Source organism: Nelusetta ayraudi, unplaced genomic scaffold, assembly GCF_046127955.1.
Source record: "Nelusetta ayraudi isolate G7.1 ecotype Tasmania unplaced genomic scaffold, CSIRO-AGI_Nayr_v1 ptg000007l, whole genome shotgun sequence".
NCBI classification, from domain to species: Eukaryota; Metazoa; Chordata; class Actinopteri; order Tetraodontiformes; family Monacanthidae; genus Nelusetta; species Nelusetta ayraudi.
Genome location: NW_027466057.1, coordinates 1,601,437 through 1,625,060, shown reverse-complemented (window position 1 = coordinate 1,625,060; position 23,624 = coordinate 1,601,437). Strand labels below are relative to the sequence as shown.

The window sequence follows — 23,624 nt, the reverse complement described above, 5'->3', positions numbered from 1 at the left end:
CTTTGCAACACATTCTTTTGTTCGCCTCGAAGTACTCAAGAGGTGAAGCTGTTGTCCATTTTTCTATTAAATACTAAAACGTATTCTATCTTCTGCATCTCCGTTATTCATAATTACGGCGGATGAGCCTGTGCACACATCGTGTAATAATACAAATAATTTTATCTCCGTACGTTTGCGCCTCTCTTTAAAGATAAACAACTGTGCATCTGCTTTTAATTAAAAATCGGTTAAAGTTTATCCCGATCTCGAGTGTCGTGCGGCAGCGACGCTCTTCCATTCATACGAAACATTTTATCAAAAGACCCGTGGTACGTTTTGCACTGACCAATCGCTGACCGCGGCCGGCTCGCGGCATCCAATTGGTTTTCACGCTGCTTCAGTAGTCCCGCCCTCTGGGTACCGTATTAATTTGGCCGGCAGGCAGTTTGAGATTAACTACAGACAGAGCTGTCACACTGTCAGATAGTCCCGAGTCTGAACCGGATCAGTACTTAAGTGCAACAATGGTGGAGGCTTTCTGCGCTACTTGGAAGCTGGTCGACAGCCAGAACTTTGATGAGTACATGAAGGCACTTGGTGAGCATCTTTTCTTTATTTTCAAAATATTTTTTTTTTAAACAAACAACTTGCAAATTTCTAATTTTCTAACTGGTTTCCTATTTTTCCTCCCAGCTAATTGCAAAATAAACAAATAAATACATAACAAATATAGACTTGCTGTTTGTGCATCAATTCCATGTTCTGCATCTTTCTGCCTGGCAGGTGTTGGCTTTGCCACCAGACAAGTGGGCAACGTCACCAAGCCGACGGTCATCATCAGCCAGGATGGTGACAAAGTGGTGGTGAAGACCCAGAGCACCTTCAGGAACACGGAGCTCTCCGCCAAGCTGGGAGAGGAGTTCGACGAGACCACGCCTGACGATCGCCACGTCAAGGTGAGCTGATGGCTGGCCAGAGGGGGTCGTCAACCCCAGGTTAGGTTTAGGGACTAGGGAGGAAGCCCCAGTCATGATGGGTGTCCTTGTGCTCTTTGCAGTCCACCTTCACCATGGAGGGAGACAAGCTTGTGCAGGTGCAGAAGTGGGACAGCAAGGAGAGCCGGTTTGTTCGGGAAATCAAGAACGGCAAGATGGTGATGGTGAGAGCACGTGCAGATCTGACACTGTCACTATCGGGCCATGCAAAAATATATAAGCACATGGTTTTGCACAAAAAGGATCTTTAACTGCCTTCTACTTGAAACGTGGCTCGCAAGAGCAGCGCGTCAGCCAGTTTACAATGCAGCACTCGCCGTTATCATATTAGCAAAATGGGTTAGAGCAATTACACTTTGCGCCCAGTTTCCATAATGACATTACAAGTAGATGTTTATGATGATTATAACTCAACGTATTGATTTTCCTCTGCTCTCCTCGCAGACTCTGATTTTCCAGGGAGTCGAGGCAGTGCGCACGTATGAGAAAGCCTAACTTCCCCACCGGTCCAGCGAAAAGCACAAGTCATCCATGCACTCTGATGAGGATGTTTTTTTTTTTCCTTTTAAACAAAAGTGTTGTTTTTACAGTATGCAGTGATTTGCACTCTATTTGTCCATGAGGTAATTTTTTTTTTTTTTAAAAAAGGATGTCTTTTTGTAAGATCTTTTTGTAAGACTGTGAAGGGCTGCATCTGTTCCAATTTGTGGATGGGGCAAAAAAGGGGGGGAATAAATAAAGTGCTTGGCTAAACTTTGGTACGTCTGAGACCTTTTGTCTGCCCCTAAAGTGCTTCATCAGCACCCCTTTGACTCAGCCGAGGTCTTTCTCTTGAGCCGCGGCCCACATTTCCTTGCCTGCCGCGGCCGTGGGAACAGTGCCGTCTCTGTTGCGGGCCAGGTGACAGCTGCGGGGTGACAGTCCGGCCCAGAGTCAGCCGCTCAGCAGCAGCGGCGGCAGCAGCGAGCGGCAGCCGCTCTGACCGTTGAACTCATGGGAGCCGGCGTCCTCTAGTAACCTCCAGATGGTCCGAGATGAGCGGGAGGGGTGGGGGCGGCGTGACGTCACTGGCCCGGGGATAATCCGGTTTTAGTCTTGGTGTCATTACGTTAGAGGCATCATTCGATGGGGCAAGGACCAACCGTGATGCAGGCATGACAGATGCCCCCCCGTGGCAGGAAGGCACGCCATGTAGCGATCACACATCCTCCAGTTTTGAGAGGGCAGAGTCTCAATACGTCTTTTCCCATTGTCCGAGGGCCCTGCCTTCCCTTGACGCAGCTTGTAAAGGTTCCTTATCTGCACCTCAACTTTCCCACATTTCACTTTGCAAACTGAGGCCTCGCTGTTCCCCTCGGCCAGCTTATCACTGTGACTACAAGTGGCCATTATTCGCATTCCCGGCAAACGCAAGCTGCCAGCATTTTGGCCGAGGCCAAAGAGAATGCCACACAAAGAGACCGTGGTAACTGGAGTGGAATTTATTTGGCCGGTGCTGGCTGAATTAATTCAAATTAAAAATCTATCTTTAAGCCCTTGTTGTTCTGTGCCAAAGCGTTGCCTCTATACTTCTCTCCCAAAACCAGGCCAGATCATTTGCATTGGTATTTTTTTGTGGAAACGGGGGTGGGGGTGAGTGATTTGAGAGACACAATATTCTCAGGGCTCGCTGAAAGGGGAGCTGATTATATTGGAGAGACAGTGAGAGATAATAGTTTACTGTAACTTCTCCTTGTCCTCGGTGCGCTTCCCGGGAGAGCAGCAGGAGTTTCCTCTTTGTGTGGAATCTGTGTCAGCGGTGCAAACCGACCTGTAGTAACCCCACTCTGGCCTCATTTGGCTGGAAGACCTTGGCAAGTGGAGCCATCACAGCAGTTACTTTGACTGTAAACCAAATTGGAAAGGCTTCTCAGAGCCTAGTCATCCCGGGTTAGGTCATTACAACATCAAATTTAAAGTAAGAGTTTACCCAGTGAAATAATTTGTTGGTTTGGTTTGAATAAGCAAAGCATTATGAGGTCTAGGAACAAGGAAGTAGCCAGTTCTGAGGAAGCTACAAATGATCTATTTATTTTTGTCTGTTTTTTTTTTTGTTTGTTTGTCCCGAGAGTATCATGAAAGTGGTCTAATCAATTCTATTGATATAGGAGCATGAAAGATATATAAAAGAAAAGTGTACAGAAACCTCTCACAAATCCATTCATATTTTAAAGTCTCGAGTCCAAAACCAATTTATCGATCATTTCTTAATGCATTTACTTAAAGATAATGAATGAATGAATGAATTGAAACCGCATCTGTCTCTTTATGTGCCGTTTGAATGATCTTCAGTCACTGCATGCATGGGGCTACTGTAGCAGAGAGAACGTCGCATTCTGTCTTATCACTGATGGTGATGAGGCAAATCTGTGTTAAAACACGTTCAATGACTTGAATAGATGCCACATTAGTCTTTTGTCAGCAGTGTGGTTCGTAAAGGAAAAACACAGAAGAAACACTTGCTTTATGCTTTAATTGGCTTTGCTTCCACTGACAAGCATAAGCATGGTGACTTTGAAATAAAGTCAGTTGCAGTTAGTTTCTACAGGTAGTTTCTTTTGGATGACTTTCAACACAAAGATAAAAAATGTGTATTTTTTTTTCAGACCAGCTACACAACTTTGACAGTCAGTCCCCAGTTTTCTGTGTCAAATCTATTCAAGTATTGTTATTGCTTTGCCTTTCAGAGGGGCCGGGGGGAAAAAAAACAAACATTTCAGAGCATGAAACAAAAACACACCCACATGCACATATCATTCAAGTGCCATAAGACAGACATATATTGCTTTATTACTAAAATAATTTATAAGTTTGTATTGCACTTATATAGCAGGTTAAAGTTGAGGCTTGAGTCTAATGTTTACCACCTTCATAGGTGGTGCCCTTTACAAAAAAAAAAACAACCTACAATTTTATTTATTCTATCCACAAAACTAAAAAAATAAAATAAGTTTTTTAAATTACTGGAGAGAATCTTAATGATTATTCAATTTAAAAAGAATAATAATAATAATAATAATAATGATAAGGGAGGGAGTGGAATTTGGGGATTATGTGCTGCAATAAATGCCATCTGTACAGCAGCAACAATTAAAAACAAACAAAACGCAAAGAGCCATATGTAAACAACAGCTGGCACAACAACTGTTCTGAGTTATTCTGATTCTCTGCAACTATCTAAAGTAATCACACACCGTGCTAATCAAAATTAAATTTCATTTCCACGTCGCTGCATTTAAAACTCTCTTCAGGATGCGCAGACGTTAAATCAGTGATTGGTAAAAAAAAATAAAAAATAAAACTGATGATGCTTTCAAACACCTTTCAACCCTTTTCGATGTGTGACAAACTGACTTCAAAGGCTCTCAATACATTTCCTCTATAAGTTGTGCAAGAAAAAAAAGCCAACAGCGAAAAGTTGGCAGACGCAAAGGTGGTTTTGTTGTGTTCAGGTGTTTGCTGCCAGAAGCAGCAGACTGACCTTTTCGACTCGCGACCACACTCACCAGCAGCCGAGCTGCCGCCGCCGTCGTAAAAAATCTTCAGCTTGAAACTGAACTTGACTTAGACTCGCCCTCTCACTGCATTCAGCGGAGAGGTTGAGCGGTCGGTGTTCCCTAAATGACGCCCAGTTGTTGTTTTAATTGGGGGGGAAAAAAAAGGTTTTATTTCCCAAGAGCGTGTACAGTACAACATGTACTCAGTAAGACTCTGAAGGTAGCGTTTTAAACAGGTAGTGTTGGGAGCTCGCATTTACACTGCATGGTCATTCCTTTATCAACAAACAGACAAGGCAAGATAAGAAAAAAAAACAAACATGTTTTTTCCGTCAATGCAATTTTTTTAGTGACTGGAAAAGGAACCCGGACAATAATGTGTTCCTCTAAAATAACTCCTAACATTAAAACGACTACAGAAACACCTAAAGGTTGTACAATATGCAGCAACTCGTGATGCATCACCCTCTACAGGTTTGCCATAGATGTGTTAGGCCCTTGTTATGTTTTTACATAGTTGATCACATGACTCACTCTATTCTCCTTCTAACCGTTCCATAGCCATGTTTACTGTAGGTGGGGCTGGCTTGACAAACAGCAGCTGAATTTTCCACAGAGTTTTGTGCGTAACTGCATCCCACTCTGATTTTATGATGTCAACTATGAAGAGAAGTTAAACACAAATCAAAAAAAATCAAACAAAAAATGTAAAGGAATGAAACCGGCTGCATGTATTTGGTGCTCAACCAAAATTAAAATCTGTCCATCACTTGAAAATCACCCGTCTCTCTCTACTGTTCAGTGTTTCCCACCGAGAATCTCGGCAGTCGGCTGCGTAGCAGCAGCAGCAACTGGACCTCGTGACCCTCAGAATAAATATATAAAATAAAATAAAAACTATTATTCAGACTGAGGTGTCAGATCTGCAGCGGCGAGAAGGCGTAGAACGGAAACTGGGCCTCGTCCTCGTCCACGAAGAAGCACTGGAAGTAGGGCTGGTCATCTGGGGAGGGGGGGAATTTGGGGCAAAATGTTTCTCACCTCTGCACCAAGTGACGCTCAGGCAGTGACATTTCACGTGTGAGAGGGGAACTCGGGCCTACCTTCCATCAGAAGGCTGTCAACAGGAGGCTCGGCTATTAGTAGGAGAAAACATCAGGCATTAGCCAACTGAATCCCACCCCAGTATGTTATGCTAGGAATGATTTACTGGTGCAAAAGTAAAGTGAAGTAAAGTATCTTTACTTTAGTGATCTTAATGATCTTCTGCTATGACACTGGATTAAAAAAATACCTTTTACTTTCTCCTCCTTTGCAACATCTTTCTTGGCTGGTGCAATACCAAAAGAAAATAACATTAGTGCGAATGGCAAAGCAAAGTTGCAGTGATTTATTTCAAGATCTCTTGCCAGACTCGTGCACCTTTCTTCGCAGTCTCCTGTAGCTCCTTAAGAACTCTGTCGTCTGCAGAAATTTCACAGCAAAAGATTAGCAAAACTGTTAGCTTTGGCGCTGACTGGCTATTATGATTGACTGGACCTCACTGGATACCTTTAGCCTTCTCCTCTTTGACCTCCTTCTTCTTCACTGCTTTCTCTAAAAAAAACAATAGTGACAACAATAATAACAACAACAATAATAAAGAGATATCAGATGCAAAGTGCTGCTCACAATGGCATTATAACCACCATGATAACTTTCTTCACGAGTTCTGCTTTATCTTTAGAGGTGCATTACTCAAGATGTTGCACCTCGATCCAAGGTCCAACACGAAAAGTGTCGCTGTTTGACAACCGATACACACAATATTGTGCATAAGCTGTTTGCTGATAGCAGAAGAGGTGCGTTACCTTTCGCTGCAGCGCTGGGCTTCACATTTTCTTTAGCGACCTCTGCCTCTGTTTAATACACGTAAAACACAGCATAAGCAAAAGTATAACAGAATTGAAGGAAACCAACACTGGTGTAAAAACCTCTGCGTTTGTAATCTATCAGAAAAAAACTGATGTTAATGATGTTGATGTTTAAAATCACTGCACCTTTCTTTGGCGCGGCAGCTCTGACCGTTCTTTTAGGAGTTTCCACTTCTGCAAAAAGAGATGAAACCCTCAACAAGTGTGCAATCATAATGAACGGACACTCCTGTAGTGTATGGCTAGTTCACTGTGCAGAAGTGCAATTCATAGCTTGAGTGGAAGCGCTTGGCGGATCAACTAAGCCCCCGTTTTTTTTATTCAAGCCTTTCAAAATGCCGGTGAGCTACTGTTTGAAGTTCCCATCTGTGGCTCCTGCGCCGGTATTAGCGGTCGGAGTAGTCAAACATGCCAACTGGGAGTGAGAAATGATCCAGTGAGTTAGTTTTATGTGTCGCCCCCTGTAGGACGCCTTGGATAATTTCCACGCACCTCAAGAGTTGTGCGTCATATTGATGTTTGGCTGCTGGAATCTTTTCTTTACTTTCGTCTTTATACAATATTCCAATGACGGAATGAAAGCGCAACAATCCAACGGCAGCCAGCTACACCTGTCCAAACAAGCGCGCATTATTCCCTGCGGCCGCCGCCGCACGGGAACAACCGTCCTCTAACGGAGAGGGAAAAAAAAGCTCTTTATTTGCCGTGTGTTTGCTCCGCTATGACTCATCCAACTGAGGCCTTTGGAAACGCTGTGGTGTCAGTTCCGGGGTGCAGTGGTTGGATTAATACTAAAGGCTAAAGCACCAACTGTGTACCTTTCTTCACAAGGACTGGTGGGACCTTTTTCCTCACCAACGCTGAGCCAACAGGGGGAAAATGCAATTAGGAAACATTTATTTGTGACATTACGAATTAAAGGAATATACTATTTTCTTATCGATGGCCCTTTTGTATTTTGGTTGGTTTGACTTTGTTCTGTTTGTCCTGGTGTGGCGCCAAGTGTATTAATATTAAGAGTCTATCGTCATCTCGACATACAAGCAACTCACTTTCACTTCACTTTGCAAAAATATCTTGGTCTTAGATTTGGCCCTGGTGTCAAATCAATTCTTGCTGTAATGTAATATCCTATTTACTTCGACAATATAAAGGGTTCCACTTGAAGACTCAACCACCTGTCATCAAGTACTGTGTAATTACAGATTACCTTTTGGCTTGAGGAGCGTCGCAGCCCTCTCCTTCCTGCTCTCAGCCTCCGTTTTGTTGGCGGCTGATTCGAAAGGAAACAATTTCACAAGCTGTTACATCACGTAGTCTCGCTTTTGAGCCCATTCTTCAATTTGACGCGCTGCTTTTCTTGACAGTATTTACCAGGTACTTTCAGAGATGGCATAGACTTCACCTTCGGGATGTCTGGTTCTGAATAAAACACAGGAAGAACACACAGTGTCAGCTCAGGGTTGAGGTTTGTAGTTTCACCAGTCAGATAAACAGAGATTCAAACGATACCTGTTTTGGACAGAACTGTTTTGGTCTCAGGTTCTAAAGGAAACAAAGCATTTTTCTTTTAGATTTTAAATAGCATTTTTCACAATAATTGTTGGGGGAAAATCTGTTATTTTGCACTAACAAAGAATGACAAAGAATGAGTTCTGTAAACCGGTACCTTTCTTTGAGGGTTTTTCTCTTACGGTTTCTTATTGAAAGAGACGAGCAATAAGGTCAGGACTGGTATCAGGGTCAAAAATGTTCTAGTCCCACATAAAATAATGCTGTGAAAAGAAATACACACCTTTGACTGGAGTCGCAGACTTTATCTCCTTTGGGACTTTTGCTTCTGAGAGAAACGACAAAAACAAGATGATGATGATCTGCAATATTTTATTATCAAATATTAAATGATTAAATTAAAACTAAAAACTATTATTTTATTAGTAAAACAGAACTGTGAGGCAGATACAAAACAATTCCATTCACATTATATCTATCAGGTAATAATATTCAATCGGTGGATTTGCTTTTACAACCACCGTACGTACCTTCCTTTGCTGGTTTCACTCTGACTTTTGGAGTTTCAGCCACTGTGAAGGCAGAGGGGGGAAAAAAACGCACAACATTTTAAGAGGCATTTCTCTTCTATTGGAAACTCTCTTATTGTGACAGCAAGCGTTGAACAGCAGCGTGTACCTTTCTTCATCGGCACAGCTTTGACCTTCTCCTTTGTGAGGGTGACGTTTTTGTGAGAAACGTCGGCCACTGCAATTGATAAGGCAAATAATTATACAGGCAGTAATTTAGAGAGTGAAGCAGTTTGGCTCCTCTGCACTGTGTACACAGATTGACATGTGTCAGAAAGTCTTTAGCATATTTAGAGTGTAAGGCACCTGTCTGTGCAGAGACGGCTTTGGCTTTTGACTCTTTGACATCTAAAATGAAAATGAAAGTGAAAATAAATACATCAGCTATAGAACAATGGCCCTCAGCTTACCAATGGGAAGAAGAACCTTATGAACGTGAGGAAATCTCACCTTTTTTCATGGCCACAAATTTCACCCTCTGCTTCGCCACAGTGGCATTTTTGGGAGTGGCGTCCTCCTTTCCTGTAGGCAAAATCAAATAAATATTCATAAGGCAACAGACGCCCTTGCAAGTGCATATCAAAACACGTTTTCTTTTTGCGGGGAAAAAAAAAGCTCTAACCTTTTCTCGAGATGGCCGGTTTGATCTTTTCCTTCAGAACAACAGCTTCTGGGAATAGGAATGTGCTTTAGATGCTGCACTGGGAGATGATGATGGTGTGCGTGTTTGTGTGTGTGTGTTACCTTTCTTAGCAGGAGCTGCCATGGGTTTCTCCTTGGGAACTTCTGCATGGGGTAACGTTGAAATAAAAGTTTTTTGTTTTTTTTTGTTAAAAATGTTTTGCGGACGTGTAAACACCAGATGACACAATTGCTACCTGATTGTTTGGCTTGGGGTTTGACTTTTTGTTTTGTCTCCACCTTGGACTCCTTGAGAGCCGCTGGGGTATAAAGAAAGAAAAAAAAAAAATAGCATATGTGTCCCAAAAACACTCTGACCCTGGTTGATATTGCTTTCTAAGGGGGATGTTAACAATCACTAATGTTCCAATAAGAGCAAAACTCTCACAAATCCGTAATAGATTGGAACTAATGGGAACTAAACATGCTCTTGTACCTTCTTTTGTTGGTTCTGGTTTGATTTTGCGTTTCGGAGCTTGAGGAGCAGCTGTGGGCAATAAACATCACATCACATCACAGACACTACCACTGGACATTTCAAACAAGTTGATCTTTTTCATTATGTCTAATCTTTTGTTTTTTTGCTTCCTTTCCTTCCTTATTAAACGACCCACCAACTCTGTTGTGATCGCGAGCTGTGGATTCTCTCACCTGCTTCTGTCACGTTGAGCTGTCCCTTCTTCAGGAGGGAGGCGACGTCCCTGCGCACGACTTTGACCCTCATGGTCTGTTTGGCTCGGGCTTCTGGAACGAGAGAACAGGCCTATTGAAGAGAATCAGGACTCAAGAAGGCTGTGGTATCTCTCTCTCTCTCTCTCACTCTCTCTCTCTCTAACACATACACACGCACACCTGTCTTTGCTTCTTCTGCTTTTGGAACCTTCTTGACCTCATGCTTTGCCCTGGAAGGTTCCTCTCGGTCACCTTCTTTAGACTCGGCCTTTTCCCTTGACGGCGTCTTTGCTGCTTCTTTTTCCTCCCTTGTAGACGGTGTTTTTGGCTCTTTCTGCTCTTTGGCAGGTTCCTTGGGTTCCTCTCGCTCCTTGGAAGGAATCTCTGGTGCCTCCTTTGCCTTGGTGACCTTTGCTTTCTCCTCTGTGTGCAGCATTTTAACTGCTTTGACGTCTTTAGGTGTTTTTTCAGGTTCTTTTTTCAAGGATTTGCCTTCTTCTTCTTGGTCCACTTTCGACGCCTGATCTTTTCTCTCGTCGTCCTTTCCGAGGTGCTTTTTGGCCTCAATGGTCTGCTTCACTTTTTTCTCCTCCTTTGCTTCCATGGTAGGCGTCCTCACAGCTTTTTCAGGCCGCTTCCTCTCTGTGTCCTTGTCTTTGATAGGAATATCCTGAATCTTCTTCTTTGAAGGTTCGGCTGGCTTCTTGTCTTCAGACGGCGGCGTGGCTTCCCTCTCTATCTTGCCAGGCTTCTCCGCTGCCTCTGCCTTTTTCTCCTTGGAGGGTTTCTTCTCGTGCTTGTCCCTCGGATCTTCAGATTTTGCTTGGACCTTTTCTTCGTGCGGTGTTGCTGCTGTCGTCTTATTGACTTTTGTCTTTTCTTTAAGAGGTGTTGTTTGCTCTTCACTGGATTCTCTTCCAGCCCTCCTAACCTCTTTCGCTACCGTCAAGACTTTTGATGGTTTCTTCACTTCTTCTTTAGCAGGTTTCTTCATTTTTGCTTCAGCCGTGGCTGGTTCCTTTGCTTCTGTTTCTTGTTTGGGTAGCTTCTTCACCTCCTTTTCTTCTTTTGGAGGTTTAGCACCTTCCTTCTCCTCCTTGTCTGGGATGTTGCCTTTGGGTGACTGGGCATCCTCTTTATGAGGTTTCCTGTCTTTTTCCACTCTGGCAGCAGGTGTCTTTTTCTCAGTTTCTTGCTTGGGTAGTTTCTTCTTCTCAGCCTCCTTCTCCTCTTTCGTTGGTGGCTGGACTTGAGGTTTCTTCACTTCTTCCTGAAGAGGTTTCTTAACTTCTTTCTCCTCTTTTGGGGGTTTCTTTACCTCTCTCTCTACTTTGGATGGTTGAGCAGCTTCCTTTTCCTCTTTAGTAGGTGTCTTGACTTTGGGTGGTTTCTTCAATTCTGCCTTAAGAGGTTTCTTAGCTTCTTCCCCCATTTTGGGAGGAGTTTTGACTTCTCTCTCCTCTCTTTGAGGTTTCTTTGCTTCCTCCTCCTTTTTGGGAAGAGTTTTGACTTCTTTCTCCTCTTTTTGAGGTTTTTTAATTTCTTTCTCTTCTTTAGAAGGTGGAGCAGCTTCCTGCTCTTTGCCTGATGTTGGGACTTTGGGTGGTTTCTTCAATTCTTCCTTAAGAGGTTTCTTTGCTTCCTTCTTTTTGGGAGATGTTTTGACTTCTTTCTCCTCTTTTTGAGGTTTTTTAATTTCTTTCTCTTCTTTAGAAGGTGGAGCAACTTCCATCTCTTTGCCTGATGTTGGGACTTTGGGTGGTTTCTTCAATTCTTCCTTAAGAGGTGTCTTTGCTTCCTTCTTTTTGGGAGATGTTTTGACTTCTTTCTCCTCTTTTTGAGGTTTTTTAATTTCTTTCTCTTCTTTAGAAGGTGGAGCAGCTTCCATTTCCTCTTTAGCTGGTGTTGGGACTTTGGGTGTTTTTTTCAGTTCTTCCTTATGAGGTTTATTTGCTTCCTCCGCCTTTTTGGGAAGAGATTTAACTTCTTTCTCCTCTTTTTGAGGTTTCTTGATTTCTTTCTCTTCTTTAGAGGACAACAGTTTTTTCTCCTCTTTAGCTGGTGTTGGGACTTTGGGTGGTTTCTTCAGTTCTTCCTGATGAAGTTTCTTTTCTTCCTCCTCCTTTTTGGGAGAAGTTTTGACTTCTTTCTCCTCTTTTTGAAATTTCTTGGATTCTTTCTCTTCCTTAGAGGACAGAGCTTCATTCTCCTCTTTAGCTGGTGTTGGGACTTTCGGTGGTTTCTCCAGTTCTTCCTTTAGAGGTTTCTTGACCTTTTTGTCATCTTCAGATGATTTCTTGACTTCTTTAATTTCCTTGGGAGATTTCTTGACTTCCTCCTTGTCTTTGGATGGTTTTCTCCCCTCCTTCTTCACTGCAGGTCTCTCTTCTTTGACCTCTTTCTTTACTTGTGTCCAGTTTGCTGGTTTAAGTTTCTCTTCTCCAAGGAGTGGTTTCTTTACATCTTTCCGAGGAGCTTTAACTTCTTTCTCCTCTTTGGGAGGTATCTTGTCTTTTGTCTCTTCTTTGGGGGGTTTCTTAACTTCTCTCTCTTCCTTAAGAGGTTTCTTGTCTTCTTTCACTTTGGTAGGTTTCTTGACCTCTTTCTCCTCTTTGGGAGGTTTCTTGTCTTTCATCTGTTGTTTAGCTGGTGTCTGGACTTTGGGTGGTTTCTTTATTTCTTCTTCATGAGGTTTCTTGACTTTTCTGTCTATCTTAGAAGGTTTCTTGTCTTCTTTCACTGTGGTAGGTTTCTTGACTTCTTTCTCCTCTTTGGGAGGTTTCTTTTCCTCTTTGTCTTTGGATGGTGGAGCAGTTTCCTTCTCTTCAGTTGGGACTTTGGTTGGTTTCTGTGTTTCTTCTTTAGTAGGCTTCTTTTTCGTTGCTTCTTTCTTGATTTCCATGCCTTCCCTAAGAGGCTTCTTGACTTCTTTCTCCTCTTTAGATGGCTTCTTCCCATCTTCCTCCTCTTTCACTGTTGCTTTCTCTTCTTTCACCTCTTTCTTTTCTTGGGTCCTGTTAGCTAGTTTCATTTTCTCTCTGTCCAGGAGAGATTTGCCCACCTCCTTATCCTTTTTGGAAGGGGTTTTGGCATCTTTGTCAACTATGGGAAGTTTCTTTTCGTGTGCTTTCCCTTCAGCGGGTTTCTTGATTTCTGTCTTCACTCTTGGTTCTTCCCTTGGTCGTGTCTCTTCTTTGGCTGGTTTCTTTTCTTCTGCCTCAATCCGTGTGGTTTTTTTGACCTCTCGCCTATCTTTGATTGCTTTCTTGTCTGTCTTGGCTCGTGTCTCTGCTTCAGCTCTCTCTTTAGATGGCACCTTTTCTTCCTTTTGTGGTTTCTTGACATCTTCCTCCTTTGAGGGCTTTTGGATTTTTTTCTCCACTGCTGTAGGTTTCACTGCTTTCTTTTCCCGCTCTGCTTTTTGGGGTTTCTTTACTTTGTCCTCCTTTTCAGCAGATTCCTTTGCTTCTGGTTCCTCTTTTGACGGTTCCTTGACATCTCTCTCTTCTTTTGGCAGTTTCTTTTCTTCTGCCTCTTTTTGTGCAAGTTTCTTGGCTTCTGCCTTTTCTTTGGATGGTTTCTGGATCTCTTTGAGATGTTTCTTTGCTTCAATTTCTTCCTCTGATGTCTTCTTGCCCTCTGATTTTTCTTCCACAAGTTTCTTGACCTCTTTTTTGGGGAGTTTCTTATGTTCTCCTTCCGGTGTTGTGGGTTTCACATCTTCACTCCTCTTTTTCAGGGGTTTCTTGACTTCTTTCTCAACAGCTGCCTCCTCTTTAGGAGGTTTCTTGACTTGTGTCTCATCTTTAGGAGATTTCTTTGTTTCTTCTTTAGGTTTCTTGAGTTCCTTTTCTATTTTGGGTGGCTTCTTGACATCTTTCTTGATTTCTTTGTCTTCCCTTGTTGGTTTGGGGATGTCAGCTTTTTCTTTGGTTTTCCCAATATCCATTTCTTCTTTCAATGGTTTCTTCACTTCTTTATCTTCTATAAGTGTTTTGTTTACCCCCACATCCCTGAAAACCCTCTTTAATGAAACTCTAATAGGTTTCCTGAGTTTTACGCCACCTCTAGATGGTTCTTTCACTCGTCTCTCTTCTTTGGCAGGCATTTCAGCTTTTTCTTTTTCAACAGGTTTTCTGATTTCTTTCTTTTCCTTTGAGGGTTTCTTGATTTCTCTCCTTTCTTTAATTTGTTTTTGGCTCTCCTTCTCTTCCTCAGGTGTTATTATCACCTCTTTCTCAACTTCAGATGGTTTGACTTCTACTGGCTTTTCTTCAGAGGGCTCTTTGATTTCAGTGTCCTCTTTTGATGGTTTTGCTTCTTCTGCCTTACCTTTAGAAGGTTTCACAACTTCTTTTTCTGCCTTAACTGTTTTTTCTATGTTTTCCTTTTCCTTACATGGTCTCTGAAAATCTACTTTGAGAGATTTATTGTCCACTGTCTCTTCTTTGGGAGGTTTCTTAACTTCCTTCTCCTCTTCAGGAGTTATCTGGGGTGTCTCTTTCACTTCTTCCTTGAGTTGTTCCTTGAGTTTCTTTTCCTGTTTATGTGGTTTCTTCTCCTCTGCCTTTTCTGCTGGTGTTTCTTTTGTCTTAAGTTCTCTTTCTAAAAGTAAATAAAATATTAGTTTATGAGGCTTTTGAACGTTAAGAGACAAACAAACAAGGTGCAAATGTTCAATATTATTACCTTTTTCTATAGAATCCACAACTTCTTCAATGGCATGTCTCTCCTTTGCATCTTTGAGAACTGAAACACAGTCATCAAAACCAAAACAATATATTTTCCTTAGTGTAAAAGCTAGAAGGATAAAATGGATGCTTCCGGAGTCAAAGAGTAACTAAGTGGTATTAGAAGAGAAACATAACATCCTTCTAAAGCCACACAAAATCCATTGAGATGAATGAAAAGATCTGTTCCGTGCTCATTTCCATCAACCTGTAGCGCCATCTAGCAGCTATACGAGGGCATTGCTGTCTGCTTTGCAGAAACTTTCTGCATAGCGCCACAAAATGCACTAACAGGTCCTTTAGCCATGAGGTATCACAGGGGGAAAAAAAAAGACAAGGGTGATGCTTCCACCACCTGTACTGTGTAGAGAACATATACTCACAATACAAGAAAATATTTTCCCAACTTATAAAATTGCTTTCTCATGTGTCTCAAGCACATTAACATCGCAAGCAAAGTTGTCATTCACACTGCATGCTTGGCTCGCTGTCATTAATGTTGCGTCGCAGTCAAAAGTCAAAAGCAGACCAGCATTTATTCTACAACATGGAACACACGCACACTTATGTTAAAACAAATCCACGAAATAACAGAGCTTGTAGTTCAGGTTAACTCGACAAAGGGGGTCTTTTTTCTTTTTTTTATTTGTAAAGACAAAAAAGTTTAATGATGCATTCAATGTCTCCCATGTAAACATTATCAGAATCAGAACCGTTAGTGTCAGACATGATGTCATTCCAGCTTTATTTATTTATTTTATTCATCTCTTTTTTTTTTATTAAATGATTTTCACCACATACGGCATCCAGGGACACTGTTATTGGTTGCTAATGATGACAAGCATGAGATGAGAGTTATAAAGATGTACCTCTGAGATGTCCGAGTGCAGCCCTGGATCCGGCTTTCCTGAGTCTTTCAAAGGGAATGTGGACCTTCCTTCTTCGTTTGGGCCCCGTTTTGCCCCTTTCACTGTTGTTGTTGTTTTCGTCACCGCGAACCATGGTTTCCCGTAACTGGCTCTGCCCTTCCTCCTCTTCCTCATCTTCCTCATCGCCCGACACACGCGTCAAGGTGGCATTAGCTGAGGTGACTTCCTGTGTTTCCCCTTCCTGCTTCTGTGAGTGTTCTTCATAGACATCTGCAGTCTGGACGTCCTGGTCAGTGACGTGGCCCTCAGGTGTTCCAGCACCTTCGTCAAGATCCATCTCTCCAGTCTCCTCATCCTCACGGAGGTCAGTTGTTTTTCTGTCTTCCTCCTTCTCTGCCACTTTAGAATCAGTTATAGAAGTCTCCTCCTCAACATCTTCTTCTTTTGTGTGCTCTTCAGTTTTTGTCTCCTCCTTTTCTTGATGTTCTGAGTCTTCAGTTTTTCTTTCCTCCTCCTCCTCTTCTTCCACCTCATGTTGTTGTTCTATTTTATCGTTGGCTTTTGTCTTCTTTTCCTCCTCATCTCTAAGTATAAATTCAGTTTCAGAAAAGTATTTCACCTCCTCCACGTCTTCCTCCTTCATCTCCTCCTCCTCCTCTTTAACCTCTGCTATGATCTCAGCTTCAGTTTGTTCCTCCTCCTTTTCGTCTTCATTTGAAACTTTATCTTGTGTCTGATATGTATTCTCTTCCTCTGACAGCTCGCCCTCCTCCTCCTCATCTGCAAATGTTTTGGCATCCATCTCTTCTTTAGGATGCTTTATTACACTGTCATGGGTTTTGGTTTCCTTCTCCTCTTCCTCCTCCACCTCCTCCTCTCCTGTATTGAGCTCCTCCTCCTCATCTTCTTGTGTCTCCTCCTCGTCTGCTTCTTCTTCCTCAATGTTATTTATTTTGGCCTCTACCTCCTCCTCCTCTCTCTCCTCTGCTTCTTTTGTTTCGTTCTCCTCCCTCTCTTCCTCCTTTGTCTCCTCCTCCTCCTCCACTGCTTGTTCTTCTATGTTTTCTGTTTTGGGTTTCTTTTCATCCTCCTCCTGTTCCTGCTCCTCCTCCACCACCACCACCATGTCCGCCTCATGCTCCTCCTCCTCCTCCTCCTTTTTCTCCTCTGCTTCTGTTTTGGGCTCCTCCTTCTCTTCCTCCTCTGTCTCCTTCTCCTCCTCCTCCTCTGCTACTTCTTCAATGTTTTCTGTTTTGGCCTCCTCCTCAACAGTCTTTTTGGCAAAAGCCAAAAGGTCATCAGCTGTGCTTTCCCTTATTTTCTCCTCCTCTTCTGACCGTTCTCTTGTTTCTTCCAACTCCTCCTCATCTTCCTTCTCATCATCATCTTGCAGTGCTTCTTCTTCTTCTTTGATCTCTTCTTTCTCAACTGTTTCCTCCATGTTTTCTGGTGCTTCTTCCTCTACTTCTTTTTCTTTTTCATCTCCCTCTTCCTCTGTGTTGGTGTGTGTTGAATCCTCTTCCATTTGGATTTCCTCTGGCTGCGTCTCCTCTTCCACAACATCAGAATCCTCTGCTGCTTGGTCTTCCACAGCGCTGTCAACATCGAGGACCTCCTGATCTTCCACCGATCCGTCTTGTGTGTCTTCAAGCTTGATGTGCTTTGCTATTGATTTGACAGTGACAAGTTTAGATCTTGTAATTGATCTTTGGCTATTGAATAAAACTCTGTAAATACCATCATCATCCTCTGCAACATCTGCTTTTTTAGCTTCAGCTGGGGCTTCGTCGGCCACCTCCCCTTCCTTTTCCTCCTTCTCCTCCATCTTTGAGTCTTCGCTTAATTTTGCAGCAACTGCTTCCTCCTGGGCTGCGAGCATGATCTCTGCAACTGCATCATCAACCAATGTGGCACAGCTTTTAATTGACCTTTAACCCCTTCTTTTGCATCCTAAAAATGAAATGCTCCTCTAAAAATCTTTGTGCTGAACAAATGCGATGATGTGAAATGGGACCATGAAAATGACGGTGACCATTCATGTATAAAAGCACACACCAAATGCTACTTTAACATATTTTTAAAAATCAGAAAAATCTTAGGGAACCCAAATTTGTTGATCAATTATCTCAAGGCATTTATAAACTCTGCACTTCACTGTTTTGTTTTCATCTAAATTTTGCCTAGCACAGTTTACTGGTAAACAGGTAAACAGATATTACATATTGGGTCTTCAAAAATATATTCTTGTATTTTTGCATATTTGTAAACTTACACTGCTTACACTAAATGGATTAAGATCCCATGCAAGTTTGCATAGACACACACATCCAAGCATAAACACAGAGGGGACATGTGGCGACGCTTGTACAATGCAGACGAGAATAACAGAGAAATGCAACTTTAAGAGACACATGACATGCTCAATTAAAATACAAATACAAAATGGTTCAGCATTATGATGCCGAAAAGTCATTATAGTATTGTGGCACTGCCACAGCAGGGCTCCCACAGAACAGGGATGGGGTTGCAGCCAGTAACATTAACCTTGGGGATAAAACATTGTCATGTTATTGAACTGCCATTTTCTAACATGTGCAGAAGTGATAACCATCTGATACCCACGGGAATGTAAAGGGTTAATTTTGGGACAACATCACGTTTTTGATGAAAAAAAAGGGGGAGGAGTGGGAAGTATTGAGGAGGAGACGGAAAAGAGAGACAGGCGGTTGACATGCTATCCCTTATAATGATGTATTTATTTTCTTTAAGGGACACAAATAGTGTTCATCATTCACCAGACATGTCTTACAGTTCTCAACATGCACAAGTTGTTGATAGAAAACAGAAAAGAAAAGTGAGCATGCTGGGAAAGAGATATTTGCTGACAAAATGTCACAAAACATTCAAGTTTTTGTCTTACCTTTATCCAGAGGAGGCAGAAATTCCCCTGTTAGATAAAAATAATTTGTATGGGTGATTCAGTATGCTACACAATACATGCAAGAAAACTTTCTGTGCCTTACCTTTTCTTCGGACCAGATTTATATCAGCGGCAGAGGGAACAATTTCTTCTAAAAGAAGAATATTAAAAAAAAAAAAAAAAAAAAAAAATGTTAAATTTGAAGTGAAGTACATTTGGCTATTTCAGAAGCGAAATAAAAAAACAAACAAACAAACCTTTCTCAGTGACTATATTTACAACAGGTTCACCTAAAACATAGGAAGGAAATCACAAGTTCATTGACACAAGTTATTTTTTTTTCTGTTATTTGTGATGGCCAAAGCGGTTGTTATGGTAATATAGTACATACGCGTCTTACAACTTTAATTCGTTTACAGGTTGGTTTTATTTGGAATTAGTCACACCCCAAACAATTTTGAAATAAATTTTCAAAGCATGAATAAATTTAAACATCTAAATATATTAGACAATTTTATTTTAACTTTACATTGTTTAAATGGGTGCGCACATTTTTTCTTTCATTTCTTCTGTTTCCATTAGATTGCGATGTCAAGAGGTTCTCTTTGCCTACTGCTGGTTCCTGACACTAACACATGTTTCTTAAGTTTCCATTAATTGTGTCAGAGACGTAATTGTGTCTTTATAATACTTATTTTTCCTCACCTGGACCGCCAACAAGCATGCTGGACATGTAAGCCAAAAACAAATCCTTCTTGTCAGTGAACTCTAACACTGCGTCTTGGACGACTTTCATGGGATCGACAGACACTTCAGGCAAGATCCCTGAAATAGTTAAGCCAATAAAAGAAAGAAGTTTGTATTCTCTGTTGGTCTCAGTGAATTCATCAACATTTCAAAATCTTTGCTAGTCTACAATGAGAAATTCCGTCATTCGCCAATACGCACCTTGTTCCCCTGTCAGTGTTGTGGAGACGTAGCTTGTGAGCATGTCCACCTGTTCTTTGGCGATCTCCGCTGTCCTCTGCAGAACTGTTGTAGGGCTGAATCCTACAGCGCGCTGAATCCCTGAGATAGAGTCAAAACTCAGCAGATTTGCAATTTTAGAAAGCACACTTTTTTAGGTGTGTTTTTCAATCTTCTTAAATGTTGGGAGAACGTAATTATGTGAAGAAAAATCTGTTTCTCTGAAAAGTTAAAATTTCAAAATGTCCATTTTGGGGATGTAGGATTAGCAAACTGCAACAGTAAAATTAATTGCTAACTATCAGAAAAATATTAGTGCATTGCCTCGCTGTTGTTGGAATGCTCAAGAAAGATTATGTTGTGTATTAGTTCACTAGTTTCTTCCCGCACTTAAATCAGTAAACATTGCAGACTGTGGCGGGGGGGGGGGGGGGGTACTGTACCTTGAAGTGAGTCCAGTGTCACATCCAGGACTGCACAGAGTACATCCTGGATGTACGCTGCTATTCCACTCACAAAGTCGTTAGTAACACTGAAGGCATTTCTGCCAATGACCACAGGATCAATGAAGCTAACGTCAGTGGTTCCTGAGAGGGATGACACACACATTAGAACGGAGGACTGAGTGGGGTTCACGTCAACCGCTTCAGTTATTTTTAGGTTAACTCATGGTTATGGTTATGGCTGACAGCATCAGTGATAGTGTTAATTTAGTGATGAGTTTAAGTGATCAATAGGGACTAAATTATCAATTTGAAGGTGTAATATTTCAGTAACTACCTTTAATCCCTTCCAGCATTGCGTCTATGACAGCACTGAGCATTTCCTGGATGTGGCCCGCTATTCCACTAATAGTATCGTTAGCAGTGCTGAAGACACTTCTGCCAATCACAACAGGGTCCATGAAGCTGAGGTCAGTTGTTCCTGAGAAAAAACAAGCAAACAAAGTAAAAAAAAAAAAAGGTAATGTTTCCTATTGGAAAGCAGTTTACAATAGCAGTGACATAATGTGAGTAAATACCTTTTACTACTTCCAGGATGTTGTCTAGGACTGCACAGAGTGCATCCTGGATGCAGCCCGCTACGCCACACGCAAACTCGTTAGCAGCATTGAAGGCTCCCCTGCCAATGACCACGGGATCGATATGGCTGAGGTCCGTTTTTCCTTGAGGGTAATAATATACAGGCGTGTTGGGGGGTAAAGTTGTTAACAGTTTGGGCGAGAAAAGCACAATTTCTTTTAAGTGACTGAGGAAATAGTCCATTCAAAAGCCGGAGCATTGGTACTAGATAATCTTCTAACTGAAAATGAACAGGTTGAGTAGGTGCAAACCTATGCTTATGTCTGATATGGCGTCTATCGTTCTGTCCACAGCGGCACACAGAGCGTCCCTGATGGAGGCCACAGCTCCGCCCACCACGTTGTCAACTGAGTGGAAGGCTTGTCTGCCGATCACCACGGGGTCAACGTAGCTCAGGTAGAAGTTCCCTGCAAGAAGGGCGGCTATAATTAGAAATAGAAATAATTAGAAACTCACTCACTGACGCCGCCTGAGCACGTTTCCGTACCTTCCTCATCGGAGAAGTATCGGACAAACTTGTCTTTCACTACTGATACTTCTTCCGCAGCGTAGGTGGCGGCAGACATGGGGTCACTTAAGTCGGGTGCACACTCTAGTGGGAGACAAATGCTGGGTTGTTATATTTGTTCCCAAGCCACAGTAATGGAATTGAAGGTAAGCCTTTCTCCACACCGTGGAACTTGTTGAGCAGACTTGAAACCTCGTCCACAGCGTCATTGACAGCTTGAACCGGGTCGGACACGATTTGATGAATGTCTGTAAATAGCAGACGGATTATCGTTATTATTGCATAGTGTGGTTTTTCCTCTTTTCTTGTCTTAACCTACCAGGGACGGTCTTGTACTCGACAAAGTCAAACATCACCACTCCCACCGCCAGCCAGGACAAGAGCGCAACCAGGGCGAACAGCAGCTCCGCAGACATCTTCAGCTTCCTGAGGAGCCCCAGGCCCCTGGACTTGAGGGAGGTGGTCTGGGGTGGAGCCACCACTCCGTTTGACCCTGTGGCTGCAAGAAGAGAAGGGTCAGGTGTTGTTTGGTGTCTCATATACATGGACACAGATTTTCAAATTCAAAACAGCATTGTCTGACTAATTTCCCCCTCCTGACCCCCCCCCCAGATAACTGAAAATGGCACAGTTAGCCCTCTGTTTACACCCTGGAGTCAATGTGAGTGATTTTTTTGTTGTTGCAAAAACTGTACACTTGAGTTGATGAATACAATGAGTTTTGCATTAAAGCCAATAATAACAAAACACATTTTGTTAAATACAACCTGCAATGATGGATTTTGCAGGTTATATTCGCAATTTTTAATAATTGATAATTTTTTTGGAAAACTACAATTAGCCGTCTTGTTTCCTAGCAGGTGTAGCAAAAACTGTGTCACTCTTTGCTCCTTGAAGTCCTTAAAGGTACGGGGTTTTTTTTGTGTGTGTGTGTGTGTGTGTGTTTTTAATTTTGCATGTGGCACCATGTGTAACCGGGTGGTAAACCTGTTCATTACTTAGTGTACGTTTTATTTTGTTGTTTTGATATTGTTCTTACGGACGGCGGCCACCATGTGGCAGTCACTCGGCCGCGGAGTTTTTGCTTTTTATTAGTTTGCTTTCCACGCGAAGAAAACAAGAAAAACGGTCTGAAACGCACGGTGCGGTGTGTGTGTTCGCCAAGTCGCGAGTTTGGACAATGGAGCCACTACGACCATCACGAGGTGGGGCGAATGTTTCATGTACCGTTTGCTGTGCGTTTGAGAGAGTGTGCTTTATGCTAAAGCGGCTAACAGCGATAGCTAAACATGACTCCAAATGTCTTACAAGGCGACCGTGTGACAGATTCCGTACCTACAGCGGCTCTGCGTGTAAATTTAGTCCTTCCCGTGGCTTAGGGTTAGCACAAGGGTATGTCATGAAAATAGCAGTAAAATAGTCAGTATATACCTTATTTTTGTTATATAATGAAGTGGGTTTTTTTGTTTGTTTTTTTTCTTTTAATGTGTCTGTATTACAAGTGCAACGTTTGCCTTCCAACCTTTGAAAGGATAGCTAGTCATTTAATGGGAATAAATATTGGAATATATTTCCAAGGATAGAAAATAGTTTTTTCTAAACACATGTATTCACTTTAATTAATAAGCAAACACAATCGCTGAAATGCAGATAAGCTGCCGTCATTGTCATATTGGACATTTGTTAAATTTGAATAAGGATGTAACATAATGTTTTACTTTTCACATGATCATTCATTGCGGTTGACATCACTTGACCCCAGCCCTGATGAGGATGACATCGCAGCTTCGCCATTCAATCTGAGGCCAGATTATGTAAATAGAAGAAGATTAATTTTGTGTTTGGAAGCCTTAAATAGAGTTTGAATGTAAAATTCATTCATCTGAGAAAGAAACCCCATAAATGACCAGGGACAATCTATTGCACATATCAGACTTTCAAACTGCTGCAATGGCATTTAACACTTATTTTTAAAAATCATGTTTTTAATAAAAGGATGACACTGATGTGCTTAATAAGTGTGTCCATTAAAAATAATGGTAACTTTCACGGATCAGAGACAATCTTTGATGTTAAGACAGAGGGTCAGAGCCAGCAGGATAGGACAGGCTACCTGATATCCTGTATTTATAGCGGACAACTTTCAGCACATTCCCCTCGGACACACACACACACCATCATGACACCACTGCGTCATTATTCACAACTTTATTGAGAGTATTCAGACTTTCTGGACAGTGTCAACAGTCGGGTTTGCTAATTTTAGCACTGGCGTGCAGGTGCATCAGTCCTACCTTCAGCCATAGCGATATGGAGGCTATTTCAGGATAGTGTCCTCTGATTGGGCCGCGACCTCCTCATGCAAAGTAAAACGGAAAATGCACAGCTTCAGTGTAACTCCGGTTAGAATCCAAATCAGAGTCCAGTTTATGAAATTATTCCATTATTCCCCTCGGTATAATCCACAAGTATAACCTCTCCAAGTGCTGTGAGTGAAATGCAAAAGCCAAAAACAAAAAGTTTCACAGGTGTTGGAAAATGTGGTGGCGGCAGTGTGGCGGCATCGCAGCTGTGTGGTCGTTGGGATGGTATCGGTGGGGGAAGCAAAGCGGCGCAAAAAACGGACGGAGCCAAGCTAAGCGAAGGGGCTGGCGAGGGTATGTGGAAGGGAACAGAGCAAATATTCCAC

General features: G+C 42.2%; 2 protein-coding genes across 6 annotated transcripts; one reads left to right on the top strand and one right to left on the bottom strand.

Annotated features, from left to right (window-relative positions):
• Positions 1-424: 424 nt before the first annotated feature.
• On the top strand, positions 425-3,713 carry LOC142883105 (fatty acid-binding protein, brain-like). Its single transcript, XM_076017734.1, has 4 exons — positions 425-579; positions 766-938; positions 1,040-1,141; positions 1,422-3,713. Exons 1-4 carry the CDS (start codon positions 507-509, stop codon positions 1,470-1,472), a joined length of 399 nt encoding a protein of 132 aa, XP_075873849.1. The 5' UTR covers positions 425-506; the 3' UTR covers positions 1,473-3,713.
• LOC142883102 (uncharacterized) lies at positions 3,475-23,624 on the bottom strand. 5 transcript variants are annotated; one of them, XM_076017725.1, is made up of 38 exons: positions 23,230-23,623; positions 21,255-21,434; positions 21,100-21,183; positions 20,915-21,019; positions 20,679-20,834; positions 20,367-20,510; positions 20,126-20,269; positions 19,789-19,932; positions 19,328-19,447; positions 19,085-19,204; positions 18,637-18,669; positions 18,483-18,530; positions 18,380-18,406; positions 17,197-17,349; positions 15,460-17,124; positions 14,550-14,609; positions 10,041-14,465; positions 9,840-9,932; positions 9,386-9,448; positions 9,252-9,293; positions 9,130-9,177; positions 8,958-9,029; positions 8,814-8,855; positions 8,617-8,685; positions 8,469-8,510; positions 8,222-8,266; positions 8,096-8,125; positions 7,939-7,971; positions 7,801-7,848; positions 7,637-7,699; positions 7,245-7,286; positions 6,553-6,600; positions 6,364-6,411; positions 6,065-6,109; positions 5,936-5,977; positions 5,808-5,843; positions 5,617-5,649; positions 3,475-5,516 (listed from the first exon to the last, which is right to left on the bottom strand). In XM_076017725.1, exons 1-38 carry the CDS (start codon positions 23,237-23,239, stop codon positions 5,431-5,433), a joined length of 8,688 nt encoding a protein of 2,895 aa, XP_075873840.1. In that variant the 5' UTR covers positions 23,240-23,623; the 3' UTR covers positions 3,475-5,430. The 5 variants fall into 5 exon arrangements, with proteins under 5 accessions (XP_075873840.1, XP_075873842.1, XP_075873841.1 ...); XM_076017727.1 differs by lacking the exon at positions 7,245-7,286 and having other exon boundaries at positions 23,230-23,624; XM_076017726.1 differs by lacking the exon at positions 8,814-8,855 and having other exon boundaries at positions 23,230-23,624.

Coding starts and splice junctions, on each gene's coding strand:
- LOC142883102 (XM_076017725.1), bottom strand. Junction 19,448..19,788: donor GACACTGGACTCACTTCAAG/GTACAGTACCCC, acceptor ACTCTATCTCAG/GGATTCAGCGCGCTGTAGGA. Junction 5,978..6,064: donor CAAAGAGGAGAAGGCTAAAG/GTATCCAGTGAG, acceptor AAATTTCTGCAG/ACGACAGAGTTCTTAAGGAG.
- LOC142883105 (XM_076017734.1), top strand. CDS start 507: ATGGTGGAGGCTTTCTGCGCTACTTGGAAGCTGGTCGACAGCCAGAAC. Junction 580..765: donor TGAGTACATGAAGGCACTTG/GTGAGCATCTTT, acceptor TCTGCCTGGCAG/GTGTTGGCTTTGCCACCAGA. Junction 1,142..1,421: donor AGAACGGCAAGATGGTGATG/GTGAGAGCACGT, acceptor CTCTCCTCGCAG/ACTCTGATTTTCCAGGGAGT.